This window comes from Aquarana catesbeiana, linkage group LG03, assembly GCF_042186555.1.
Source record: "Aquarana catesbeiana isolate 2022-GZ linkage group LG03, ASM4218655v1, whole genome shotgun sequence".
NCBI classification, from domain to species: Eukaryota; Metazoa; Chordata; class Amphibia; order Anura; family Ranidae; genus Aquarana; species Aquarana catesbeiana.
The window spans coordinates 679,950,500-679,975,614 of NC_133326.1; the positions used below are offsets into that span (position 1 = coordinate 679,950,500).

A 25,115-nucleotide genomic window follows, 5' to 3' on the forward strand; every position below is an offset into this window, starting at 1 on the left:
TTTCCTTCCACTTTACTTGTTTAATACCACGCTGTGATTAACTGTTTTTTTTGGAATACACCAATGTACTTAAATTAAGTGTTCGATTAACTTTGATATGACATGATTTAATTTTTAATCAATAAACTTGATACCTTTTTGATACAACTAATTTTGATCCATTTTATTGCTAATAGTAACCTCTTTTTTGCACGGCCTTTCTCTACTGGTCAACTCCCCTTCCCCTTCTTTTGCGTTATTATATGCTTAATGGTTACAGCAACAACATCATTCTAGGTGAATGATCGGATTTGGTCACCCACAATACTGACCTCTTATTAGTTTATTGCTTGCTCATCCACTTATACTCTTTCCCTTAATTCCTTTATGTTGCTTTCTGGATTGGCAGCACCGCCTCTTTTGCTAAAACCCTCCCATTGTGAGCTGCAATGCCTGGAAGGGGAAGAGTGTGAGACACAAATGATGGCTCAGGTAATGATTGTACAGAAAGTTTTTGTTTATATTTTGAGGACTGTGCATCCCATAATGGATAGATTGGGTGCTTGTTTAGACTGTCATACAGGATCCCTTAGGCCCCTTTCACACGATCGGCCCGCACAGATCCGCCTGTCCATTTTTCAGGCAGATCCGAGCGAGCCACCCATTGACTTCTATGGGCAGGTGGATGTCCCCTCACACCCGTTTGCTATCCGTTCCGACAGGATCCTCTCAAAGCAGACGGATGGCGATATGTTCACATCCGTCCAGCGGATCGGATCCGATGAAAACGGACAGGCTGTCTGTTTTCATCCGAACTCCCCATAGAGAACAGCGGGGCTCCGACAGGTCCGTCCCTGCACAGGGAGCGGAGACGAACCTGTTATCTGACTGCTCAGTGGGGATCAATGGAGAGATCCCTACTGAGCTAGCGGAGTCCGTCCAACAGCTCCGCCCTGTGTGAAAGGGGCCTTAGTTGTACCTTAATTTGAACTTTATTGTGAGTCTAGGCCAGCGTTTAAACCGGGGTGCCACGGCGACAACACCGTGGGGTGCCACAAAGAGTCTCCAGGGGTGCCGCAGCAAAATTATATATAAAAACAAATCAATATAGGACTACCCCACCTGAATCATTATACTTAACTTGTGCAACTGCAATCATAGATAAAAACAACAGGCCAAAAATATGCAAAAAAACTGTTCAAAAGAAATATCAAAATTCATCATTCACAATCTAAAAATTCATATATACTATATTACCAAAAGTATTGGGACACCTGCCTTTACACGCACATTAACTTTAATGGCATCCCAGTCTTAGTCCGTAGGGTTCAACATTTAGTTGGCCCACCCTTTGCAGCTATACCAGCTTCAACTCTTCTGGGAAGGCTGTCCACAAGGTTTAGGAGTGTGTCTATGGGAATGTTTGACCATTCTTCCGGAAGCACATTTTGTGAGGTCAGGTACTGATGTGGGTGAGAAGGCCTGGTTCACAGTCTCCATCCCAAAGGTGTTCTATCAGGTTGAGGTCAAGACTCTGTGGAGGTCAGTCAAGTTCCTCCATTCCAAGCTCGCTCATCCATGATTTTATGGACCTTGCTTTGTGCACTGGTGCACAGTCATGTTGGAACAGGAAAGGACCACCCCCAAACTGTTCCCACCAAGTTGGGAGTATGAAATTGTCCAAAATGTCATGGTATGCTGACGCCTTAAGATTTCCCTTCACTGGAACTAAGGGGCCAAGCCCAACCGCTGAAAAACAACCCTACACCATAATCCCCCCTCCACCAAATGATTTGGACCAGTGCACAAAGCAAGGTCCATAAAGACATGGATGAGCGAATTTGGGGTGGAGGAACTTGACTGGCCTGCACAGAGTCCTTACCTTTGGGATGAATTAGAGCGGAGACTGCAAGCCAGGCCTTCTTGTCAAACATCAGTGCCTGACCTCACAAATGTACTTCTGGAAGAATTGTCAAACATTCCCATAGACCAGTGATGGCAAACCTTGGCACCCCAGATGCTTTGGAACTGCATTTCCCATGATGCTCATGCACTCTGCAGTGTATTTGAGCATTATGGGAAATGTAGTTCCAAAATATCTGGTGTGCCAAGTTTCACCATCACTGCCATAGACACACTCCTAAACCTTGTGGTCAGCCAGAAGAGTAGAAGCTTTGTTTTAGCATTTGCAGTGTGGAAGTTAGTTTGGGAAATTGCTAATCTGAGATTGCGAGTTATAGTTCTTCTTTTTGCACAAGAGGCAGTGATCTCTCTCTGCAACATATGCCAAATAAGGCAATTTTTTGAAATTCTATTATATTATATGCTTTTTATGACGTGGTATTTGTAGTCCTAAAGCTTAGCCTGTGTGTTTTGATTTTAGTTTTGTCAGCTCCACAGATATAACCCTATGGAAACATTTGAAGTCTTCATGGGTATAAATACGATCTGTCTAACCCCATTTCCAGGAGGTTTCTTATAATATAGGGAATTTTGTTTAAGCATGATTAGGCACATGCCTATTCTACCCTATTTCTCTATAGGCTGTTAAACAAAATAATTTGGCTTTATGCATAATTTACATATGGTTATTTGGGGCTAAGTGTGATTCAGTACAAGGTTAGCCTTGCCTGTTGGACGCCCCTGAGGGTTTCCTTTCTGGGCCTTGCTCTCCCTGCCCCTCCTCAAGCTTGGGGTAAATGCAGTTTTACGTACGAAATTTTGACAGAAAAGCACTATTTCTAGTAAAAAAAAAAAAATTATATATATATATATATATATATATATATACACAGTATCTCACAGAAGTGAGTACACCCCTCACATTCTAGTAAATATTTTATTCTATCTTTTCATGTGTCAACACTGAAGAAATGACACTTTCCTACAATGTAAAGTAGTGAGTGTACAGCTTGTATAACAATGTAAATTTGCTGTCCCCTCAAAATAATTCAACACACAGCCATTAACGTGTAAACCACTGGAAACAAAAGTGAGTACACCCCTAAGTGAAAATGTCCAAATTGTGCCCAATTAGCCATTTTCCCTCCCTGATATCATGTGACTCCTTAGTGTTACAAGAACTCAGGTGTGAATGGAGAGCAGGTGTGTTTAAATGGAACCCTACGGACTAAGACTGGGATGCTATTAAAGTTCCTGTGCGTGTAAAGGCAGGCGTCACAATACTTTTGATAATATAGTGTACCGTATTTATCGGCGTATAACACGCACAGGTGTATAACACGCACATTCATTTTAAGATGGAAGTTTCAGGAAAAAAAATTAAATTTTAAATAAGGAACTTTGAAGCAAAATAAGGGTCAGTGCCCATCTGCAGTCTCACCATTGCCATCAATACAGGCTGTCCAATGCCCATTTGCAGCCTCACCATTGCCACCAATGCAGCCTCATCCATGCCCATCTGCAGCCTCACAAGTGCCATCAATGCAACCTCATCAGTCCACATCAATGCAGCAGCCTCACCATTGCCATCAATGCAGCAGCCTCACCATTGCCATCAGTGCAGCCTGATCGATGCCCATCTGCAGCCTAGAGGGGACAGGGAGGGGGGTGGCCCAGGAGACGTGACTTCCTTTTACAGAGGCCGCCAAGTAAACAGGAGATTCTCACTGTATGTAATCTGACAGCGCTCATCCCACCCCCGTCCCTGTCCCCTCCGAGGCATCTAAAATTGAAGTATTGGCGTATAACACGCACGTGCTATTTGCACCCAATTTTTAGGGTGAAAAAGTGAGTGTTATACGCCAATAAATACAGTATATCTGTATGTATATACAGCAAGGGAAAAATATATTTGATCCCCTGCTGATTTTGTACGTTTGCCCACAGACAACTAAATGATCAGTCTATAATTTTAATGGTCGGTTTATTATAACAGCAGTATATTATAACAACAAAAAAAATCTAGAAAAACGCATTTCAAAAAAGCTATAAAGTGATTTGAATTGTAATAAGTGAAATAAATATTTGATCCCCTATCAATCAGCAAGATTTCTGTCTCCCAGGTGTCTTCTATACAGGTAACGAGCTGAGATTAGGAGCACTCTCTTAAAGGGAGTGCTCCTAATCTCAACGTCTTACCTGTATAAAAGACATCTGTCCACAGAAGCAATCAGATTCCAATCTCTCCATCATGGGCACGACCAAAGAGCTGTCCAAGGATGTCAGAGACAAGATTGTAGAACTACACAAGGCTGGAATGGGCTACAAGACCATTGCCAAGCAGCTTGGTGAGAGGGTGACAACAGTTGGAGTGACTATTCACAAATGGAAGATACACAAAATAACTGTCAATCTCCCTCGGTCTGGGGCTCCATGCAGGTTCTCACCTCATGAAGTTTCAATGATCATGTGAACAGTAAGGAATTAGCCCAGAACTACACGGAGAATCTTGTCAATTATCTCAAGGCAGTTCGGACCATAGTCACCAAGAAAACAATTCGTAACACGATACTCCGTGAAGGACTGAAATCCTGCAGCACCCGCAAGGTCCCCCTGCTCAAGAAAGCACATGTACAGGCCTGTCTGAAGTTTGCTAATGAACATCTGAATGATTCAGAGGAGAACTGGGTGAAAGTGTTATGGTCAGATGAGACCAAAATCAAGCTCTTTGGCATCAACTCGCCGTGTTTGGAAGAGTGCTGCCTATGACCCCAAGTTCCAGTTACCAAACGTCAGCCTTGAAACCTTAATGGCTTGAAGAGGATCTGAAAAGAGAAGTGGGACAAAATCACTCCCGAGATGTGTGCAAACCTGGTGGCCATCTACAAGAAACGTCTGACCTTTGGTCATGTTTTGCAAAGGGGTCAAATATTTATTTCACTCATTAAAATGCAAATCAATTTATTACTTTTTTGAAATGCGTTTTTTTTTGGATTTTGCTGTTGTTATTCTGTCTCTCACTGTTAAAATAAACCTACCATTAAAATTAGACTGATCAGCTCTTGTCAGTGGCAAATGTACAAAATGCGCAGGGATCAAATACTTTTTCCCCTCACTGTATTAAATAAATAAATATATATATATATATATATATATATATATATATATATATATATATATATATATATATATATATATATATATATATATATATATATATATATATATATACGTATAGGTAAATAAAGTGCTGCGCAATTCATAAGAGTCCATATTAAATGATAAAAAACACAAATGGTGTTGGTGCAGATAAACGAACAGAATGAAGTGCAGGTGAAAATGGAAATATTTGCCAGCACACCATGGAACAGCGTAGATAGCGTCCAAACGTGTAGTTTATTGCATGATCACAACACACAGAGAGTGCAACGTTTTGGAGTCACGCAGGACCCCTTCGTCAGGCATGCATGTGAAGTGCAGGTGACACACACAGGAAACATATCTCAAATCGGGTGTCAGTGATCCCTCCACCGCACACAGATGGCCTCTCACCTCACAGATTCGACCTCAGACAGGTCACATAGCGAGAGTCAGTGTAACTGACACAGCAATCCTGGCAAACACTCCAAACAAAGCCGCTCTGGGATGTGTCTCAGTCAGCATAGTATGGCATATGAAAAGAGATAACAAAGCGATCTAATGCTCTCTGTATGTTCAATCTTTTATTAAGTAAAGAGAAAGATGTGTTGCACTTACATATAACGGCACTCAGATCCGAGTGCCGGCAGACAAACGAAAGTGATATCAAACGAGATGGCCGCGGGTGACGTCATGCGAACACCTGACCCCCGTGTGCGTTACGTCCGTAGGCGGGACTTCATCAGCGTGGGGCAGAGTGCACACAGACGGCCCGCTTGTTATTTGTATTGCCATAGTGACCAACAGTGAGCCAATCGGAGAGCTGGACACAATGATCCAATGGCCAGCTCAATTTAAAATGTTAAATCGGGCTACAACTGACGGTAAAAACCCAAACAAAAGTACTGCTGTGCCTATAAATACAAATACTGGCGCAAATGTATTTAAAATTCATATAGGGATAACTCATACCTCGTATATATGTTATAAATACCAGAAAAAAAGGAAAAAGAAAAAACGAAAGGAACGCCTTCATTTGCATAGATATAAGACAGGAAAGAAATCCTGTGCAGCCCATTAGTAAATAAAAATAAATATGATTAAAAACCTATATAAAGATCTTATATAGAAACATAAACGTCATCCACAGCCATCTTGTTAATAAAAATATATAAAAAAATGACATATTAAACCAAAAATCATAGACAGTAATAAATAAAAAATATATGAGATAAAAAAAAAAAAAAAAAAAAAAAAATAATATATATATATATATATATATATATATATATATATATATATATATATATATATATATATATATATATATATATATATATATATATATATATATAAATATAAAATTTTAAAATTAAAAATATAAGGACAAGGGCAGAGCTATATACGAACAGGAGCTGGATACAAAACAGAATAATAAACTATCTATTTGAGATAAAACAGTTAAGATCAAAATCCACATTTATTCCTGCAGGTGACATAACCTTGGTTTCGTAGATCCAGAAGGATTCTCTACGACTTAACTGTCTTATATAATGACCACCTCTCCAGTGACGGGGAACTTTTTCTATACCCCAAAATTTGAGAAATTTGGGATCCCTTTGGTGACAGGATCTAAAATGTCTTGAGACCCTATGTGTCTTCACTCCCCTTTTGATATTGCTGATATGTTCGCCCACCCGTACATGTAGTGCTATTGAGGTGCGACCTACATATTGTAGGCCACAATCGCACTCAAGCATGTAGACAACCCCTACAGATGTTCATGTGATAAGGCTTTCAATCTGATAACATTTTTGGGTAACCCTTAAGACAAACTCTTTACGCTTCCTAATGTTTCTACTGGTATTCTTACATGTAGCACACCTGCCACACGCGTAGAAACCGGACAAGAATTTGAAAAGCCTATTATCCGCCATTTTTGGTGGGTCCACTAGTCCTGGTGCTAAACGGTCACGAAAAGAGGGTGCCTTGCGATAGATAAACTTAGGGTATGGAGGGAGAGTAGGTCCCAAAGTCCGATCACATTTAAGTATAGGCCAGTGTTTGGCAATAATTCTCTCTAATTTCTTATATTGGATATTATAATCCAATAAAATTCTATAGCCAGCCGTATTACCTTGAACATCATTGGTCTTGATCTTATATGCCACAATGGTACTCCTATCTGTTAGCCTGACTTTCTCAATTTCTGAGTCAATCATAGGCTGTGTGTATCCTTTTTCTTTGAACCTAGCTGCCAAAATCTGCGATTGGGATAGAAACTCCTCCTCCGAGGTGCAATTGCGTCTTAGCTGGATGAATTGGCCTCTGGGAATATTACACAGCCAGGACCTATGATGGCAACTGGTAAGTGGGATATAGGCATTCCGGTCAGTGGCCTTAAAATGGTTTCTAGTCTGGAAACTATTTCCATTTTTGAAGATTTCAAGGTCTAGAAAAGTAATCTGTTGATGTTCTATGGTCCAAGTAAGCTGGATGTTTTTATTATTGCTATTAAGTTTGTCAATAAATACCTGGAGACTCATCACATCACCCTCCCAAACCATAATTATGTCATCAATGTACCTTTTATAACATATTAACTGAGGGGGAGGGTCATGAAAATGACATCTTCCTCCCAGTGGGCCTTAAAAAGATTGGCCACACTGGGAGCAAAGCGTGCGCCCATGGCCATGCCACATATCTGCAAGAAATAATCACCACTGAACCAAAAATAATTATTCAAGAGACAAAACTCAAGGCTCTCTAATAAAAAAGAAACATGATCCACATATAGATCAGTTGTTGCTAAGGCCCATTGGACTGAAGTAAGAGCCTCACTGTGATCGATAATGGTGTATAGTGATCTCACATCAGCAGTGATCAATATGCTAGAAGGACTGCATGGAAGGGTATGCAAAATCTGGAGAATATGTTTGGTATCTCATAGGTAAGCCTTAGTTTTGGTAACAAGAGGTTGCAAAAAGAAATCGAGATATTGGATCAGCCTGGAGGTGACTGAATCGATTCCATTCACAATTGGATGGCCAGGCGGTTGTTCAGAATTCTTATGCATTTTGGGTAGAATGTAGATAATAGGAGTCCTACAGTAAAATTGATCTAGGTAGGATGCCTCCTTGGGATTCAAGATTCCCTTACTTTTCCCATTTTCAATCAAAGCATGTAAGTTATTCTTAAAGGTAAGCATCGGGTCACCCCTCAATAATAAATAAGTATCCTGGTCATTCAATAACCGTAACATTTCAGCTTGTTAATAAGCTTTACTGAGAACAACTAACCCCCCTCCCTTGTCAGCCGGCCGGATGGCAATACAAATAACAAGCGGGCCGTCTGTGTGCCCTCTGCCCCACGCTGATGAAGTCCCGCCTATGGATGTAACGCGTACGGGGGTCAGGTGCTTGCATGACGTCACCCGTAGCCATCTAGTTTGATATCACTTTCGTTTGTCTGCCGGCACTCGGATCTGAGTGCCGTTATATGTAAGTGCAACACATCTTTTTCTTTACTTAATAAAAGATTGAACATACAGAGAGCATTAGATCGCTTTGTTATCTCTTTTCATATGCCATACTATGCTGACTGAGACACATCCCGGAGCGGCTTTGTTTGGAGTGTTTGCCTGGATTGCTGTGTCAGTTACACTGATTCTCGCTATGTGACCTGTCTGAGGTCGAATCTGTGAGCTGAGAGGCCATCTGTGTGCGGTGAAGGGATCACTGGCACCCGATTTGAGATCCGTTTCCTGTGTGTGTCACCTGCAATTCATTCTGTTCGTTTATCTGCACCAACACCATTTGTGGTTTTTATCATTTTATTATGGACTATTATGAATTGCGCAGCACTTTATTTACCTATGTCTATTTGAGGTGTTTATTGAATTAGCCTTTAGTGTCTGCTAGCATTTTACCATTGTCTGGGTCCTTCTGGGTCAGCGCTGGATACTCTTTCTAAAATATATATATATATATATATATATATATATATATATATATATATATATATATATATATATACTGTATATATATTTATGCAACAATAGTAAACTATTGACTTAGGAATGCTTGCCTAATAATCCCTGTTGGTCTGGATTAGCAACAGTTCTTCCATGGAGAACCAACAAATCTGTTTTAATAAGGAAGCTACAGCTATTTACAAATACAGTAGAGGGCAGATCCCTACACCTGTACAAAAAGGAACTGTGAACTGTGCACCTATTTTCGATCTGATCCAGTCTGGTCACGTGATCCTCCAGCTATGTGTAAGGGAGCATTCAACAGTGGCTGCAAATTCCAGGAACTGTGACAACACCCATAGTCTATAATGGCCAAGTTATTATTACAGTTCCCTCATCTCCCCTGCAGCAGCTGCTCACTGACACAGGTGAGTTGAAGCTGTGGGATTACATGACAAGAAGGGATTAAAAATAGGTAAGTACACACCTTAAGTGGAAATACACTTAACATGACAGCCATGTCTGAGGTTTCCATGTAACAAGTGAGGCTGAAGATGCCATGGCCAGCAACACAATAATGATATACTGATATAAAATATATACTCACATACAAATATGTTTTCCTTTTTCTATTGCCAAAGACAAACCAGTATTAACCCCAGTAACCTTTAGGGGAGAATTTTCTAAAGCCAAATTGACTTTTCACTTTGCAGGGAAGCTGCACTTTGTAAGGGAATTTTGCCCAGAACTTATGCCGCGTACACACGGGTGGACTTTTCAACCAGACTGGTCCGACAGACTTTCCAGCGGACTTTCGACTGACTTTTGACGGACTTCCGGTGGACTTTCTAACGAACGGACTTGCCTACACATAATCACTCCAAAGTCCGACTCGTACGTGATGACGTACACCGGACTAAAATAAGGAAGTTGATAGCCAGTAGCCAATAGCTGCCCTAGCGTCGGTTTTCGTCCGTCGGACTAGCATACAGACGAGCGGATTTCTGGGTCCGGCGGAGTTACGACGTAAAGATTTGAAGCATGTTCCAAATCTAAAGTCTGTCAGATTTGCGACTGGAAAAGTCCGCTGAAGGTCCGGTAAAGCCCACACACGGTCGGATTGTCCGCCGGATTTGGTCCGTCGGCGTCCGTCAGACCAGTCCAGTCGAAAAGTCCGACCGTGTGTACGTCCCATTAGTGAGTGAGGTGCTCACTGACATCCACCATCTAATCATGTACAAGCTAAAATGTTGTTTTATTTTTAATTTTCCTTGCACATGATTGGGTATTTTTTGCAAAGTGAAATTTCACCACATTCTCTAAGCTCTGGGGAAAATTCAGAAAAATTCATTTTCACTTGCAATTTGAACATCCTATTTTCCTTAAGGCTGGGCTCACACATATGCGAATTGGATGTGGCTTACACTGCATCCAATTCGCAGAACATTTAAAAATATGTTCTTTTCAATGGGTATGGTTCACATATGTGCGTTGCATCTGCAGTCCGCATTACACAAAAAACATGTGCATTTTCTAGGCAGTTCAGTGTGAATTGCAGGCACGTAATCTTCAATGGGAACGCATCTGATTTGCAAATCTGTTCCGTTCCGAACATGAACTCCCCCCCCTCCTCACTACACCTCCTCCGTCTCCCTGGTCAGCTGATTCGCAGCTAACCCGTAGAGGAACCACTGAGCAACTGATTTTTATCTTTGCAAGGAAACCGGAGCTGCAATTCGCACCACACACATGTGAACCCAGCCTTAATAAATCACCCCCTTTATATCAGTGTACTCATATTTCCAGTTATAAAAAAAGAAGAACTGTGTGGCAGAACGTCCACCCACAATTTGTGAGGTCCAGGAAATGAGTTTTCTTCCTTTTTTTTCTTCTTCTTCTTCTACAGTCTGTCTAAGACAAAATAAACAAAACTGTTCCGTCCTCAGTATCTGCCTTCCAACATGAAAGCCATCCAGATCCTCCTGATATTATTCTTCATACAAGGTGAGTGTTGGTGACCTGTGCCTTCATACAGCATACAAGTTGTTGGGTTGTTCTTGGGTTGAAAAGAATTCATGCTAAATTATTTTACTCTTCTATCTGAAAAATCAAAACGTTGATAAAGAGGAAAAGTTACCAAACCATCTGAACCTTCTTTCTTTCACTATTTATTAATTGTAGGCTCTATTTAAAATGCTTATAACTTTTAACATTTAGTCCACCTTGAAAATGACTTGTTTATTTTTTATCACTAGAAATGAGTTTATGTTTTTAGTGACATGTCATGTGTGTGCGATCACCTAATATAACGAGTACATTGAATTGCTAAGTAGCAAATACAGTACTTTTTAAGGCAGTAGAGGTTTGTAACTTGTGAGGCTTTTCGGTAATATGCTTTTTTGCAAAGTTTATCATGATAATGTTTATTTTCCATTTGAGATATGGAATGTTTTTTTGCTCCTTCTAATCTGATTTGGCAGCAATGCAATTAAGTTTGCATTTACTAATTGTACATAAATATATAATTATATTTATAGATAGAGAGATATAGAATAATATCGATATGAAGGTGTGAAGAAATGCTGGAAAATAAACTATTAAAAAAAAATAACAATAACAACAACAACAATAATAATAATAATAATAATAATAATAACATATATATATATATATATATATATATATATATATATATATATATATATATATATATATATATATATATATATATATATATATATATTTTTTTTTTTTTTTTTTTTTTTATATATAGTTTATTTTTATTAATTTATTTTAATTTATTATTTTTTACAAAATGCAGAGTGAATATTGGCTGATGCTGTTTTGTGTTTTGACGGCAAAGGGTGAACGCACCAAATATTGATTTGATTTAGATTTCTCTTCTGTTCATTTCCTTTTGAATTTGTTAATTGATACAAAAAAATACCACTTCTATTTCTGAAAGCATGTTTATTTTCCATTTGAGATATGGAATGTGTGTCTGCTCATTCTAATCTGATTTGGCAGCAATGTAATTAAGTTTACATTTACTACTGTAAAGGTGGAGGGGAGGAGTCAAACCAAAGCACCACATCCCAATTGCTTAATAGACAAAGAAGAAGGGACTTTTGGCCATGGAGAGGCTAGGGACTTTAACGGTGCTTAATAAGCAAAATAGGAATTTGTAAAGATAAAAAATATATTTTATTCATAAATCCATTTTAAAAAAGACAGACAAGGAACAAAGCATTATTATATGTTTACAGAACAGTTAGGATAAAAATATGATACAGTGCTTGATACCACTTTCTCAACATGTTTCGCTTTCTTAAGCTTCTTCAGGAGATATACTGTGGCATCTAATCAACTATGAAATGAAAAATAAACCATAAGTAATCAAAATAATATATAACATAATCATATAGCATTGAACTGATATACAGAAATAACATTATTTGAAGGGTATGAATCATAAATGAGGTATAGATATCAATGTTAAAGTGTGTCAGTAAAATTCTAAATTTCAAGACAAAATGATAATGAAATTGAATGAAAAAAAAAAAAAAAAGGGGGGGGTGAGCATTAAAAAGTTAGTATTACAAAGGACACATATGATTGAAGTCAGGAGTAGATTGATTAAAGTAATTAATCATAGAGTACCTATACAGGTGAGTAGAATCAATTCGATTTCAGGGTCGCATCCATGGGATGGCTAAAAGCAATGTACGCCTCTTAATGAAGGGTTCCAAACAAGGAGAAAGCAAGCGCAACCGAATGAGGTGGAATGAGGACCCCACAGGTATTTCTGCGGGTCAAATAAACATAGGGCATCGCTAATGTTTCCTTGAAGCTGGAAACCTGGGAAGTTAAAAAATATATATACATATGAATATATTTACTTCAATGGGATAGAAAAGATATATATCAGGGAGCATGAATTGCAAACTAGAAAAAAGGGCTGTTTGAAGAACTTACTTATAATCCATGTGACATACGAAGAGGAGACCCAGGGGCCCCAGGGGGCCGCAACGTTGTCTGACCGGCGTTCAGGAGAAATGACAGAGGGTGGCGGGGAGAGCCCCGCTATATATCCCTCTCCAGCGTGGCGACGTCTGACTCGCCGTCACGCTGTGGACCGAATAGGAGGACTGCGTATAACATCCAGGTCAAAGTAGTGGTGGTGGCGTCAGTGACGTAAAAACGTTCGACTGACCAGCAGCCATTTTAGAAAATCCTGTGCCCAGAAATGGCACAGGGGAACCATCCTCAAAGGTAAACAAGGGGGAAAAAAATGACATTAACCCCCCGGTTTCCGAGGCAAATAAATATGTATATAGAGAAAATTGTAGACCTAGAGAGAAAAAGCCATGTGTTAGTCCTCATGAAGAAGGCACACAGCAGCGGGAATATTGATTAGAAACCAGATGACTCTCATATACAAATATGTATATTGTACAATGATAGAAAAATGATTAATTATGTTAAATAGAGATATATGTTATATTTTTGAATCATAGTATATTAAATTTTAGGGTGGATAAATGAAAAAAAAAACATTTTAAATTTAATGAAATAATAAATGATTATAGAAAAGGTTTGTAGCTTAAGACATCATTTAAGCCAGGGTATTTAGGGGCATTTAAGGTGAAGATCCACCTGGTCTCTCGTTTTTTTTTGTTTCATTCAATTTCATTATCATTTTGTCTTGAAATTTTGAATTTTTCTGACCCACTTTAACATTGATATCTATACCTCATTTATGATTCATACATTTCAAATAATGTTATATATATATATATATATATATATATATATATATATATATATATATATATATATATATATATATATATATACAGTGGGGACGGAAAGTATTCAGACCCCCTTAAATTTTTCACTCTTTGTTATATTGCAGCCATTTGCTAAAATCATTTAAGTTCATTTTTTTCCTCATTAATGTACACACAGCACCCCATATTGACAGAAAAACACAGAATTGTTGACATTTTTGCAGATTTATTAAAAAAGAAAAACTGAAATATCACATGGTCCTAAGTATTCAGACCCTTTGCTAAGTATTTAATAGAAGCACCCTTTTGATCTAATATAGACATGAGTCTTTTTGGGAAAGATGCAACACGTTTTTCACACCTGGATTTGGGAATCCTCTGCCATTCCTCCTTGCAGATCCTCTCCAATTCTGTCAGGTTGGATGGTAAATGTTGGTGGACAGCCATTTTTAGGCCTCTCCAGAGATGCTCAATTGGGTTTAAGTCAGGGCTCTGGCTGGGCCATTCAAGAACAGTCATGGAGTTGTTGTGAAGCCACTCCTTACTTATTTTAGCTGTGTGCTTAGGGTCATTGTCTTGTTGGAAGGTAAACCTTCATCCCAGTCTAAGGTCCTGAGCACTCTGGAGAAGGTTTTCGTCCAGGATGTCCCTGTAATTGGCCGCATTCATCTTTCCCTCGATTGCAACCAGTCATCATGTCTCTGCAGCTGAAAAACACCCCCACAGCATGATGCTGCCACCACCATGCTTCACTGTTGGGACTGTATTGGACAGGTGATGAGCAGTGCCTGGTTTTCTCCACACATACCGCTTAGAATTAAGGCCAAAAAGTTCTATCTTGGTCTCATCAGACCAGAGAATCTTATTTTTCACCATCTTGGAGTTCTTCAGGTGTTTTTTAGCAAACTCCATGCGGGTTTTTATGTGTCTTGGACTGAGGAGAGGCTTCATCGGGCCACTCTGCCATAAAGCCCCGACTGGTGGAGGGCTGCAGTGATGGTTGACTTTCTACAACTTTCTCCCATCTCCCGACTGCATCTCTGGAGCTCAGCCACAGTGATCTTTGGGTTCTTCTTTACCTCTCTCACCAAGGCTCTTCTCCCCCGATAGCTCAGTTTGGCCATACGGCCAGCTCTAGGAAGGGTTCTGGTCATCCCAAACGTCTTCCATTTAAGGATTATGGAGGCCACTGTGCTCTTAGGAACCTTAACCACTTAACAACTGGCCCATAGCCAAATGAAGGCTACAGGGCGGTTGCTTAACTCTGGGAGGGCGTCCAGGGACGTCCTCCCAGAATTCCGCTCTCGCGCGCCCCCTGGGGCGCGCACCCGAGAGCATCCATGGCATCACGGATCTCGGTATATGGCCGCTAATCGCGGCTGTTTACCATGTGATCGCTCCGTCAAATGACGGAGCGATCACATGTAAACAAACCATGTCATGACGCCGGTTCCTCTCCTCCCTTCTGTGTACCGATCGGTACACTGTGAGAGGAGAGGGGGAGGGATCGGATGGTAGCAGCGCTGTGGGCTGCATCTGTAGTGCCCACAGCGCTGCACAGTGACAATTGCCATCCATCCATCCATGCTCAGCCATCCCTCTATGCCCTGCAATACCCTGCACTACTCTGAAATGCCCTGCAATATTGTGCAATACTCTGCAATACTCCACAATACTCTGCAATACTCTGCAATGCCCCACAATACTCTGCAATACCCCACAATACTCTGCAATGCCCCACAATACTCTCCAATACCCCGCAATACTCTGCAATACCCCACAGTACTCTGCAATACCCCACAATACTCTGCAATACCCCAAAATACTCTGCAATACCCTGCAATACTCTGCAATACCCCACAATACTCTGCAATACCCTGCAATACTTTGCAATACCCCAAAATACCCCACAATACTCTGCCATACCTCTCAATACTCTGCCATACCCCGCAATACCCAGCCATACTCTGCAATACCCAGCCATACCCTGCCATACTCTGCAATACAAAGCTCTGCAATACTCTGCCATAACCGAAATACTTTGCCATACCCAGCCATACTCTGCAATACCCAGCCATACTCTGCAATACTCGGTGATACCCAGCCATACTCTGCAATACTCGGTGATACCCAGCCATACTCTGCCATACCCAGTCATACTCTGCGATACCCTGCAATACCCTGCAATACTCGGCCATGCTCTGCCATGCTCAGCCATACTCGGCTGTACTCAGCCTCTGTATGTGGCCAGGCTGTGGAAGTCTCACACATGTGGTATTGTCGTACTCAGGAGGAGTAGGAGAATCTATTTTGGGGTGTCATTTTTGGTATGTACATGCTATGTGTTAGAAATATTGTATAAATGGACAACTTTGTGTTAAAAAAAAAATGCATTTTAACCACTTCCCGCCCGCCGTCATACGACATCCTTGACTTTGTGCGGGGATATCTGAATGATGGGTGCAGCTACAGGCATCATTCAGATATCAGCTTTTTCATCTGGCGATTCCCTACACCATAAGAATGATCATAGCGGCTGTTAGACTGCTTGATCATTCTTATGGGAGGCAAGAGGGGACGTCCCCCCCTCCCGCCGCCCTCCGGTGCTTCTACCGACTCACCGCTAGGATCAAAGCCAGGATCTTTTTTTTTTTTTTTTTTTTTTTTTTTTTAATTTCAGGCTTCCCAGCCTAGAGGTGAGATGTGGGGTCTTACTGTCTTACCCCATATCTCACTGTAAAGAGGACCTGTCATGCCATATTCCTATTACAAGGGATGTTTACATTCCTTGTAATAGGAATAAAAGCGATAAAAAAAATGTTTTTTGGAAAAAAGCGTCAAACTAAAATAAATAAAGTAAAATGCACAATAAAAAAAAAAAAAATTTGTCCCCGTGTGCTCGCATGCAGAAGCGAACACATACGTAAGTCCCGCCCACATATGAAAACGGTGTTCAAACCACACATGTGAGGTATCACTGCGATCGGTAGAGCGAGAGCAATAATTTTGGCCCTAGAACTCCTCTGTAACTCAAAACATGTAACCAGTAAAAAATTTTAAAACGTCACCTATAGGGATTTTTAAGTAGCGAAGTTTGGCGCCATTTCACAAGCGTGTGCAAATTTGAAAGGTGACATGTTAGGTATCTATTTACTCAGCGTAACTTCATCTTTCATATTATGCAAAAACATTGGGCTAACCTTACTGTTTTGTTTTTTTTTAAAGCACAAAACTGTTTTTTTTTCAAAAAAAACCCGTTCGAAAAATTGCTGCGCAAATATCGTGCGAGATAAAAAGTTGCAATGACCGCTATTGTATTCTCTAGGGTCTTTGCTAAAAAAACATACATAATGTTTTGGAGTTCTATGTAATTTTTTAGCAACTAAATGATGATTTTTACATGAAGAAGAGAAATGTCAGAATTAGCCTGGGTGCTCCAGAACGCCTGAAGGTGCTCCCTGCATGTTGGGCCTCTGTATGTGGCCACGCTGTGTAAAAGTCTCACACATGTGGTATCGCCATACTCAGGAGTAATAGCAGAATGTGTTTTGGGGTGTAATTTGTGGTATGCATATGCTGTGTGTAAGAAATAACCTGCTAATATGACAATTTTGTGAAAAAAAACAACTTGATTTTGCAAAGAATTGAGGGGAAAAAATTACAACTTCAAAAAACTCACCATGCATCTTTCTAAATACCTTGGAATGTCTTATTTCCAAAAAGTGGTCATTTTTGGGGTATTTGTACTTTTCTGGCATGTTAGGGTCTCAAGAAATGAGAGCCGTCAGTACTTCAGGTGTGATCAATTTTCAGATATTGGCACCATAGCTTTTGGACTCTTTAACTTTCACAAAGACCAAATAATATCCACCGATTTGGGTTATTTTTACCAAAGATATATAGCGGTATAAATTTTGGCCAAAATATATGAAGAAAAATTACTAATTTGCAAAATTTTATAACAGAAACAGAAATGCATTTTTTTACAGATTTTTCGGTCTTTTTTCTTTTATAGCGCAAAAAATAAAGAACCCAGCGGTGATTAAATATCACCAAAAGAAAGCTCTATTGCAGTGTTGCATGACTGAGTAATTGTCATTCAAAATGTGAGGGCACCGAAAGCTGAAAATTGGTCTGGTTATTAAGGGGGTTTAAGTGCCCAGTGGTCAAGTAGAGATTTTTTTGTAACCTTGGCTAGATCTGTGCCTTGCTACAATTCTGTCTCTGAGCTCTTCAGGCAGTTCCTTTGACCTCATGATTCTCATTTGCTCTGACATGCACTGTGAGCTGTAAGGTCTTATACAGACAGGTGTGTGGCTATCCTAATCAAGTTTAATCAGTATAATTAAACACAGCTGGACTTAAATGAAGGTGTAGAACCATCTCAAGGATGATCAGAAGAAATGGACAGCACCTGAGTTAAATATATGAGTGTCACAGCAAAGGGTCTGAATACTTAGGACCATGTGATATTTCAGTTTTTCTTTTTCAATCAATCTACCTTCAATACTCTACTCTGTCCTCCACTGCCTCCACCCACCAACTCACTCACTGCCCAGGAGATTGCCAATCACTTCAAAACTAAGATTGATACAATTCATGAGGAGATCACCAATGCGCAAAAACCTCCCCCATGCAACACCCCATGTCCACAGATACAATCATTACTTCCCTCATTCAATCCTGTTACTATTACTGAGGTTGCTAAACTTTTATCTAGCACCCATCTAACCACTTGCCCCCTGGATCCTGTTCCCTCGCAAATGCTACGCTCACCCTCTGACTCGATTCTACACTCTCTAACTCACATTTTCAACCTCTCCCTCTCCTGTGGCATCTTCCCAAACTCTCTAAAACATGCGCTAGTCATCCCCATTCTAAAAAAGCCCTCACTGGATCCCACCAATCTCAACAACTTACGTCCAATCTCCTTACTCTCCTTCTCCTCCAAACTTCTTGAAAGACTGGTCTACAACCGACTAAGCGACCATCTGACCATGAATAAACTTCTAGATCCCCTCCAGTCCGGTTTTCGCCCTCAACACTCCACGGAAACTGCTCTCCTTAAACTCTCAAATGACCTACTAATGGCTAAAGCCAATGGACACTATTCTGTACTACTTCTCCTGGATCTTTCTGCTGCCTTTGACACAGTGGACCACCCCCTCCTCCTCAAAAAACTCCACTCCTTTGGTCTCCGTGACTGTACTCTTCGCTGGTTCTCATCCTACCTATCACACCGCTCCTTCAGTGTCACTTACAACTCTACTTCCTCCTCTCCTCTTCCTTTTTCCGTTGGGGTCCCCCAAGGTTCTGTTCTTGGACCTCTCCTTTTCTCAATCTACACCACCTCCTTGGGTCAGTTGATTGCCTCCCATGGCTTTCAATATCATCTCTACGCTGATGACACCCAAATCTATCTCTCCACCCCCCAGCTCTCTCCATCTGTCTCCTCACGCATTACCAACTTACTAGCAGACATATCAGCCTGGATGTCACATCACTTCTTCAAACTCAACCTATCCAAAACCGAGCTCATGATATTTCCTCCCTCAGGTGCCACTTCCTCTGATTTCCCTGTCAAGATCAACGGCTCAACTATCAACCCATCTCCCCACGCCAGGGTCCTAGGTGTAATCCTGGACTCTGAACTAACCTTTCGACCCCACATTCTATCACTATCCAAAGCTTGCTGCCTCAATCTCTGCAACATCTCCAAGATACGCCCCTTCCTAACCAATGTCACCACAAAGCTTCTAATCCACTCCCTGGTCATCTCCCGCCTCGACTACTGCAACTCCCTCCTCATTGGTTTACCTCTAAATAGGCTATCTCCACTTCAGTCCATCATGAACGCTGCTGCCAGGCTCATCCACCACACAAACCGCTCAGCGTCTGCTACACCCCTCTGCCAATCCCTCCATTGGCTGCCACTCAGTCACCGAATTAAATTCAAGATACTAACTATAACTTACAAAGCCATACACAACCTGGCCCCCAGCTACATCTCTAACCTAGTCACAAAATACCAACCTAATCGTTCTCTTCGCTCCTCCCAAGACATCCTGCTCTCAAACTCCCTTGTCACCTCATCCCATGCTCGCCTTCAGGACTTCTCCAGAGCCTCCCCCATCCTCTGGAATGCTCTACCCCAATCCGTCCGATTTTCTCCTACTTTATCCACTTTCAGACGATCCCTGAAAACTCATCTCTTCAGAGAAGCCTATCTGGCCCCCACCTAACAACTGTACATTTATCTTCTCAATCAGCACATCACCCACAGTTATTACCTCTTGTATCTTTTGACCTTCCCTCTTAGATTGTAAGCTCTAAGGAGCAGGGCCCTCTGATTCCTACTGTATCAACGTGTATTGTATTTGTACTGTCTACCCTCAAGTTGTAAAGCGCTACGTAAACTGTTGGCGCTATATAAATCCTGTATAATAATAATAATAATAATAATCTGCAAAAATGTCAACAATTCTGTGTTTTTCTGTCAATATGGGGTGCTGTGTGTACATTAATGAGGGAAAAAAAATGAACTTAAATGATTTTAGCAAATGGCTGCAATATAACAAAGAGTGAAAAATTTAAGGGAGTCTGAATACTTTCCGTCCCCACTGTATATAGTCATAATTAGTTATGAGAAAATCCAGTTTATTTATGATGGTTTGTGTCTCTAAACCCATAAACAAAATAATTTTTTAATATATTGCAGCTTATTAATCCTTTAGATGTGGTGGTTGCATTTGTTTTCTTCTTCTTAGACTTTTATATTTTATTTTTGCCTGCTGACCCTGCCAGTTATACACTTCCCTTCCTGTCATGTCAATACTCATTTCTCTACTGTAAGGCTGTCACCCAGATTGGTCTTCAAACATCTCTGCCTTAGTACATCTCTTTTACATGGTGGAATAATGAGATTAATTGTTTACCTAAGAAATATGTGTAGCAATAACTCACGATGGAGCTGCTGGTTTAAAGCGGGCTGTTACCGTCACCTTCGTTACCTCAATTTCACCAGAACCGGGTCTAGGGTCCCGTTGAGTTTAATTTCAGACGATGTAGACACTGGACACTTTAGTATATATTCCAAGGTTTTAATAAAGAGTAACTAAAGGAAGTAGCAGGAAAGAGGTAGAAGAAGAGTTGCAGGGAAGTTCAAATACCTTTTCTTAGTGTAGTATTAGGAATTGGAATCTTGCAGATGAATGTACTCTCCTTTTAGAGTTGAATCTTTGCCCGCCCGGATAGGTTTCTCTCACTAACCTAGCAGCCGTTACGCAGCACGAACAAAAGTCTCTGCCACAGACTTGAATGTAATAGAAACCCGTACGATCCTCTGCCACAGGATGTAATGGTTTACGATGAATAGCAAACACAGCACTAGAACCTTTAAGCCGACCCGGCAGTACTATGCGATAGGTTAACTTTAGGATGCGTCCTCCAACTGAGTCACCAGGCCCCTCTCCAGACCAGCACTCTGCATGATCCTTCCATGATGGGTCCTCCCCTGGGATCTTCTCAGTTGTCCAGCTTCTTCCCGTAGGACAGACAGCACAGGACCATTTCTTCACCACTGTGGTAGGCCCCAGACAGGCTTCTGGGCCCACCCACACGCTGCAGCAACGTGGTCCTCCCGGTCGGAGGACCACGAGGTAGTACTCCTAACACATACCTGTCGGCCAGGAGGGCCAGCAGGTGGAACGAAAGAGACCCTAAAACATGACGTCTGTCCCATAAATACCCTCTCCCAGAATGCAACCTCCACCGAGTTATCTCCGGGACAGAGGAGCACTTATACACTTTAACGTGTTGCCTTTCCAACACCGACCCATGGGGACAACGACACCCACAGGCACAGTGTGAAACTACATGCAACACAGACAAACTGGAACAGAGGATAAATCTGACTATGTATGAACAGGTAATCCACTAAATTTACCTATAAGCGGTAGATTTAAAAATCTACCAGCGCTACATATGCTTGACAACAAACCTCTGTAAACTAAAATATATTACATTTCTGTTTTTGGGTTTAGATGTGCTTTATCCTTTAACTAACCCAGAGGGTTTTCTCTGTCTCTCGCAAGGGATTAGCAAGGGATTGTCAAACAGATGACATAAAGGGGCTTGGCATTGCCGTGGGAAATGTGTACAAAACAAAATTGAAAAAAGGTTAGTTGGTTGGGGCCAGAGATTTTAATAATGCTTAAAGAGCAACAATAAAAATGAAAAAAAAACCTTTAAATGTCATGTCTATGGGATGCCCTTCTCATGCCTCTGCCTGTTACCCTGTAGCATTGACATTAACAAAGAAAAAATGCCTATGGTATGGATTTTCCCCCCAAATTAATTCCATACCGGGCCGTTAGAGATTAGTATGGATTTTAAAGGAAAATGAAGGATACCAAAGTTTGTCACTATTTCAAGAGCACACAACATTTTAAAACTTGGCAGGTTAGGTATTTATTTACTTTCCACAACATCATCTTTTATATTTAAAAGGGCATTTATGTGCCCTAAAATTAATTTTAGTGTATTTTTTTTTTTTGGTAAACCACTGTGCTACAGTTGTATAGGAACCGCTGACAATTTCCATGATTGTCATTTATAAATATTTGCGTGTTTGGATCAGCAATTTCATTTTGATCTATCAAATAACTGAAGGACACGGTGATATTTCAGTAGTAAAATTAGGTTTATTGGATTAACAGAAGATGCTCAATATGCATCAAAACGAAATTAGACAGGTGCATAAATTTGGGCACCCTTGTCATTTTGTTGATTTGAATACCTGTAACTACTTAGCACTGATTAATTGGAACACACAATTGGTTTGGTGAGCTCATTAAGCCTTGAACTTCATAGACAGGTGCATCCAATCATGAGAAAAGGTATTTAAGGTGGTCAATTGCAAGTTGTTGTTCTCTTTGACTCTCCTCTGAAGAGTGGCAACATGGGGGCCTCAAAACAACTCTCAGATGACCTGAAAACAAAGATTGTTCTACGTTATGTTTAGGGGAAGGTTACAAAAAGTTTTTGCAGAGATATAAGCTGTCAGTGTCCACTGTGAGGAACATAGTGAGGAAATGGAAGACCACAGTCACAGTTCTTGTTAAGGCCAGAAGTGGCAGGCCACATAAAATATTGGAGAGGCAAAGGCGAAGGATGGTGAGAACAGTCAAAAAACAGCCCACGGACCACCTCCAAAGACCTACAACATCAACTTGCTGCAGATGGTGTCACTGTGCATCCTTCAACAATTCAGCGCACTTTGCACAGGGAGAAGCTGTATGGGAGAGTGATGCGAAAGAAGCCTTTTTTGCACACAGGCCACAAACGGAGTCGCTTGAGGTATGCAAACGCACATTTGGACAAGCCCGGTTCATTTTGGAATAAGGTGCTGTGGACTGATGAAACAAAGTTTGAGTTATTTGGTCATAACAAGGGGCGTCATGCATGGCGGCAAAAGCATTCCAACAAAACACTTGCTACCCACAGTAAAATTTGATGGAGGTTCCATCATGCTGTGGGGCTGTGTGGCCAGTGCCGGTACTGGGAATCTTGTTAAAGTTGAGGGTCGCATGGATTCCACTCAATATCAGCAGATTCTTGAGAATAATGTTGAGGAATCAGTCACAAAGTTGAAGTATTGCCGGGGCTGGATATTTCAATAAGACAACGACCCAAAACACTGCTCAAAATCTATTTTTTTATGCAGAGGAACAAGTACAATGTTCTGGAATGGCCTTCCCAGTCCCCAGACCTGAATATCATTGAACATCTGCGAGGTGATTTGAAGCGGGCTGTCCATGCTCGGCAACCATCAAACCTAACTGAACTGGAGATGTTTTGTAAGGAGGAATGGTCCAAAATACATTCATCCAGAATCCAGACACTCATTATAGGCTATAGGAAGCGTCTAGAGCAGTGGTTCTCAACTCCGGTCCTCAGGACCCACTAACAGGCCAGGTTTGCAAGATAACTGAAATACATCACAGGTGATATCATTTGCTGTTCAGTGATTGCAGTATTCTAGTCTGCATCTCCCCAAGGTAATACTTAAAATCTGGCCTGTTGGTGGGTCCTGAGGACAGGAGTTGAGAACCACTGGTCTAGAGGCTGTTATTTCTGCTAAAGGAGGCTCTACTAAATATTGATGTGATTTTTTCTGTTGGGGTGTCGAAATTTATGCACCTGTCTAATACTGTTTTGATGCATTTTGCGCATTTTCTGTTAATCCAATAAACCTCATTTCACTGCTGAAATATTACTGTGTCCTTCAGTTATTTGATAGATCAAAATTAAATTGCTGATCCAAACACCCAAATATTTATAAATGACAATCATGGAAATTGTCAGGGGTTCCTAAACTTTTGCATACAACTGTAATATCTTGTGGCATACAAAATTGGCACTAGCACTATTTCATTCTCCAGGGTGTCTGATTTCAGAAAATATATAATTCTTTCTGTTTTTTTTAGCTAATTTTCATGCCTAAAAGGATTTGCATGTCTGCAAAACTGCATAAACGGCTCTTGCAGTGAAAGCATTAAATGATTGACCTCTTGATGAAATGTTTTACCTTGTATCAAGTTGGAGTAATCTAAGCAATTCAAGCAAGAATTAAAAAACATTCTTTGGGGGACCTACAAATTGGTTACCATAGATTTAAAGTGTATGTACAGGATTTTTATTTAAATGGAGTAGAGAACGGATTAGAACCCTGGTATGGTACTCAATTTGTGCTTGTCGAGACATTAAGAGGTAAAGCCAAGTACTAAACTGATGATGCGCGTTCCGATGGCGGCTGTCTACGAGGAGATATTTCTTCACTGTGTAGAGATTTTCTCATACTCTACCCAAAACAATAAAAGTATTTCCTGGTGCATCATGGCAGCATTTAATGGGTTGTGGCTCTGCCCCCGCAACCTGATAGGACTGGTTAGCTATAAATCAAAGACAGAGCCAGTTTGCGGGATTATCCTTTTTGTCCTCACCTAATCAGGACTGGAGTTGCAAGGTTTCCCTTACCGCTTGTTGCCCCAACCTGGTTCAGCCTATCCTGGGTGGAAGTCCTTCCTGTACAGCCTTTAAATGATCTATATGGTCAGAGCCCCATTCTGGTGGTGCAGGCCTGTCAAAGAAAGCTTTAAACAAGCTTTGGAGTAAATGGCAGTGTTTGCCATTTCTAACAAGGCTGCAGCAGTGCAAATACACTCTGAGCATGAATGACAGGAAGTTATGTGGATACTGTGGACAGTTTCCTGGCTTGCCCTTTTCCAAGATGGCACTGAGAGCACAGACTGGGATCTGAGCATGATCAGGCA

General features: G+C 40.7%; 1 protein-coding gene across 2 annotated transcripts in view; it reads left to right on the forward strand.

Annotated features, from left to right (window-relative positions):
• The first annotated feature begins 10,854 nt into the window (after nucleotides 1-10,854).
• Nucleotides 10,855-25,115, forward strand: part of LOC141133520 (uncharacterized) — a 151,511-nt gene continuing 137,250 nt past the window's right edge. Inside the window, exon 1 of one of the 2 annotated variants that reach the window (XM_073622947.1) lies at nucleotides 10,855-10,996. In XM_073622947.1, the coding sequence (XP_073479048.1) occupies nucleotides 10,954-10,996 (43 nt within the window). In that variant the 5' untranslated portion in view covers nucleotides 10,855-10,953. The remainder of the gene's footprint in view (nucleotides 10,997-25,115) is intronic. The other variant, XM_073622946.1, reaches the window with a different exon arrangement.